This window comes from Gossypium arboreum, chromosome 4 (genome assembly GCF_025698485.1).
Source record: "Gossypium arboreum isolate Shixiya-1 chromosome 4, ASM2569848v2, whole genome shotgun sequence".
Classification (NCBI taxonomy): domain Eukaryota; kingdom Viridiplantae; phylum Streptophyta; class Magnoliopsida; order Malvales; family Malvaceae; genus Gossypium; species Gossypium arboreum.
In genome coordinates this window covers 11,710,167-11,714,699 of record NC_069073.1, presented here as the reverse complement: position 1 = coordinate 11,714,699, position 4,533 = coordinate 11,710,167, and the positions used below count along the sequence as shown (strand labels likewise).

Genomic DNA, 4,533 nt, shown 5'->3' with positions numbered 1-4,533 from the left:
AATATAAATAAAATATTTAAATTTAAGTATTAAAATGTTAGTTATAATTTAAAAGAATTTTTTATTTAATTTGAATTAATAATCTGATTAAAAATGACATTAAGGAAGTAAAATATTTAAATATAAATATTATATTAAGTATTAATTTATATGAAACACTAATTAAATTTTTTCCCACATTTATTTAACACGAATTTAAAAAGTGTAAACTCATCCCACCCTGTATATATAAGAAAAATACTGTATTGTATTAGATTAGGAATAGAGGTAGAGGATAGTCCAATGACGTCATTGATGAGAAGAGAAAATTGGCAGTGTAGAAAGTAGGCTGTTTGAAAGGGACAGTTGGGTTGGACTTGCATATACAACCAGAAATAAACCCCCATTTAAAACAAAGCTACATAAATTACGACCGTGAATCCCATAAATGCATAAAAAAATACAAAGCAGGAGGAAGAAGAAGAAGCAGCCGATACAGAAACAAAGAAACCACCGTAAGTGGGTCACAACAACAGACGTCGTCTTCAGGCAGTAATCCATGTGCCCACATGGCTGTTTGCGAGTTTGAAAGAAACCAATAAACAATAACCCCCCAAAAAAAAACACAACTCTCTTTCATTTATTTCTTTTCATATATATATATATAAAATATTATTTAAGATTATGATTGAGTTGTAGTTTTTAGTGTAGATTTTGGAGAGATACCCAGAATCAGGAATAGTTGAAAAAAGCTAATAGTTTTAAAAGACTGTTCCTTTCTCTGTTTTGGAGGAGTGTGAAGATGAAGGAGAAAAGTGAGAGCGGGGGAGGAGGGTATGTAAGAGCAGATCAGATAGATCTGAAGAGCTTGGATGAGCAACTTCAGAGGCATCTTAGTAGAGCATGGACGATGGAGAAGAACAAGAACAACAGGAAAGATGAAGGAGAGGAAGGCGGCGGACAGCTGAGACCTAGCAACACTGGGAGAAGACAAGAGTGGGAGATTGATCCGTTTAAGCTTATCATCAAAAGTGTTATAGCTCGTGGCACTTTTGGAACCGTTCATCGTGGGATGTATGATGGCCAAGATGTTGCTGGTATTTTCACCATTTCCCATCTCTCTCTCTTTATATTTTTTATTTTTATTATATGCTCAAGATTTGATTTTCTGTATCCATTTATTGTTTGAATTGAAACACTTGGTTTTGATCATCAAACTCTACATTTCACCCCCTTTCTTTTTCTGGTATACTTTTGGTTTCCTCCAAAATCAACTTTGTAGGCCTCATAAATGTGTTGATATGCATTAGGCACTCAAGCTTATGTTATTACTTTAGGCCCCTTTGGTTGGGAAGGTTCATCAAAATGATACTGTGTGTTTCACAATAACCACTGTCGTTTCATTTTGCTACTGCTACGGCATGGATATAGCAATATGCTACTTCTAAAATATATATATTTTAACATTATAATGTTTAATTTTAAATAAAATAATTAATATTTCATAACTAAATTTGTTTTTAATAATAATAAAAAGTAAATTAACTAGGAAAATATTATATAGATTATCCTCATAATATTTGTTTAATTAAAATATTAATAATCATAAATAGGATTAGTATTTATTACACTGATAATTTACTTTTTTATTCTTTTAAAAATTATAATCTATGTTTTTATATATTTAATTTTTAATATTTTGTTATATTATTATAAAAAAGAAATGTATCGAATATATTCCAAATAAAATAACGGGTCTCACAAAATTTTAACTATTATGCTTTTTGATACGTGTCTTGACAGTGTCCGATTTTTTTTTTTTTGGCGTGTCCGGTACGTATCTGCATGTCCGTGTAGGACAGCGGTACGAGGAGGTTGATGCTTCATAGGGCTAGTGTTCTTATAGGTTACTCGGACTTGGGTGTTGCGTGTTAAACTTTCCAAGTTTTGTCGAAGCTCATACCTCAGATTCATGTCTGAATATGTTACCGACCAACATAGTACTTGAACCAAAATGGAAGTCCGAGCAACACAAATGTTCTTCTTCCGTCATTGACCAAAAATTACAGTTTCTCAATATTAATAGTACCGTTATTTATATCAAAGAGGTTGCCTAAGGTTTGCAGTGGCGGAGTTGATTTTTGGGATCAAATGTTTCCTAGATTTTCAGTTTCTGTTTGGATAATCTTATTACAAATGTTCCGTTTGTTTGGTTGCTGAGAAAATGCAAGCAAAAGGGAAGAACAACTATTCCAATGCATACACCTATAACTTGAATGAGTTTTTCCCTTCTATATATTAAGCAACCAAATGTGTGCTAATCTATTATTGATGTGCACTTTTAATCATAATACTTTTTGGAGATAAAAAAAAAGCCAGAAAATTTAAAGCTCCTCGTTAACATTGCGGACTTCCATTATGCTTAGTTAAACTTCTTGACTGGGGAGAAGAGGGTCACAGATCCGAGGCCGAAATAGCTTCACTTCGAGCAGCTTTTACTCAAGAGGTTGCGGTGTGGCATAAGCTTAATCATCCTAATGTAACAAAGGTAACATTTATTTTCTCCTATCTTTTCCCCTCTTTTTTTTTTTTCTCAGTTTCTTTAATCTTTTCCACACTCTTATCCTAATATGGATGTTATCGATCAATATGGCGTTATAGATGAATCATTATGCATTATATTTATTTGTCTTTAACCCATGCAGTTTATAGGGGCGACAATGGGCTCATCGGACCTGAACATACAGACGGAAAATGGTCAAATTGGCATGCCAAATTGTTGTGTTATTGTGGAATATTGTCCTGGGGGTGCACTGAAATCCTACTTGATAAAGAATAGGAGAAGGAAGTTGGCTTTTAAAGTAGTCATTCAATTGGCTCTAGATCTTGCACGAGGGTTGAGCTATCTTCACTCCCAAAAGATTGTCCATAGAGATGTCAAGACAGAAAACATGCTTCTGGACAAGACGCGTACCGTAAAGATTGCTGATTTCGGGGTTGCTCGACTCGAGGCTTCGAACCCTAATGACATGACCGGAGAGACTGGAACACTTGGTTATATGGCACCAGAGGTATACAACTTAAATATATGCTTTTCTTTAGAGTTTCGCAGTCAGTCACTCCCCACTTGATGAATTGAAATAGCCTAAATTCGGGACAGGTCCTTAACGGCAATCCCTACAATAGGAAGTGTGATGTGTATAGCTTCGGTATCTGCTTATGGGAGATATACTGCTGTGACATGCCGTATCCTGATCTTAGCTTCTCGGAAGTGACATCGGCTGTCGTCCGTCAGGTAAATGAATCCATCTCCCTTGCAAACATTATAGCCTAAGTTGATTCATGTTGATTGCAATAACATAAACTTTAAACTGCAGAATCTGAGGCCGGAGATACCTCGTTGCTGTCCAAGTTCTCTTGCAAATGTAATGAAAAGATGCTGGGATGCAAACCCCGACAAACGGCTGGAGATGGACGAAGTGGTGTCGATGTTGGAGGCGATTGACACATCAAAAGGCGGAGGCATGATTCCGCATGATCAAACTCAAGGTTGTTTGTGTTTCCGGAGATACCGCGGACCTTGATATTGAATTAAATATGGTAGCAGAGCTAAGTAACATTCCAATTTATTCATATATTTCATTTGAATTGGAAAGTAAGAGCTGATGAAAGTAGAAAGTTGTGGGGTTCAATATCTGCTATTCCAACATCCATTTTGTAAAGCTTTGCTAATCCATACGTCTCTTTTGGATAATGGAAACAGAGGCGGAAGGCATTGGAAGTCCAGGTCTTGGCTCTTAAACAATTTTGATTTTTCATATTTTCTTTTCTTAATTTCTGCTTATAACTTTATATGTTTTACAGTATGAGATAAAATATAATTCGCTTTCTCAAAATGAAATTCATATACTTTTTACTTTAATTAACTTAAAATTTTATGCCTTATAAATTAAAACAGCTAAAAGTATACTATTATTACAGTCTTATATCTGAGATTTTTATCTTCATTTTCAATAATATTATCTCTTTCAAGATTCGAAACCCGCATTATTACTTAATATTTGTTGGAATTATTATCTTGTCATTTAATCATCAATTACTATTATTCACAAACTCTTCAAATTAATTGATTTATTATAATTATCAATGGCATAGGTCATTTAAAAGTTAAACGTTGCTATTAGTCTTTATATTTTATGAAAGCTATAGATTTAGTACTTTTATTTTAATTTGATCTTTTAGTTCTTAAATTTTAAAATATCAATCCTCGTCAGATGATAATAGCTAAATTCATTAAGTCGCCAAATATATTATCATATGTGTAATAACATGTTAGCTTGTTATTTTTACATATTATTCATTAAAATTTATTTAATGGATTAACAATTATAATTTGTATTAAGATTGAAATTTTAAAATTCAAAAGTATAAAAACTTAAAATGATCCAATTAAAGAATAGAGACTAAATTTAAAGTTACACGAATAATGTAGGGCTATTAATTGAATGTAACAAACTGTTTGAATATGACTAAAATTTTAAAATTCAGAAAATA

General features: G+C 32.9%; 1 protein-coding gene across 1 annotated transcript; it reads left to right on the top strand.

The window, feature by feature from the left end:
- Window positions 1-253: 253 nt before the first annotated feature.
- On the top strand, window positions 254-3,880 carry LOC108457844 (serine/threonine-protein kinase STY13-like). Its single transcript, XM_053027141.1, has 5 exons — window positions 254-1,076; window positions 2,406-2,527; window positions 2,685-3,050; window positions 3,140-3,274; window positions 3,357-3,880. Exons 1-5 carry the CDS (start codon window positions 782-784, stop codon window positions 3,561-3,563), a joined length of 1,125 nt encoding a protein of 374 aa, XP_052883101.1. The 5' UTR covers window positions 254-781; the 3' UTR covers window positions 3,564-3,880.
- Window positions 3,881-4,533: the final 653 nt, after the last annotated feature.

Bases quoted from the DNA above. Each gene is read 5' to 3' on its own strand.
- LOC108457844 (XM_053027141.1), top strand. From the start codon at position 782: ATGAAGGAGAAAAGTGAGAGCGGGGGAGGAGGGTATGTAAGAGCAGAT. The intron at 1,077-2,405 runs GTATTTTCACCA...CATTATGCTTAG, and splicing joins TGATGGCCAAGATGTTGCTG to TTAAACTTCTTGACTGGGGA. The intron at 2,528-2,684 runs GTAACATTTATT...TAACCCATGCAG, and splicing joins ATCATCCTAATGTAACAAAG to TTTATAGGGGCGACAATGGG.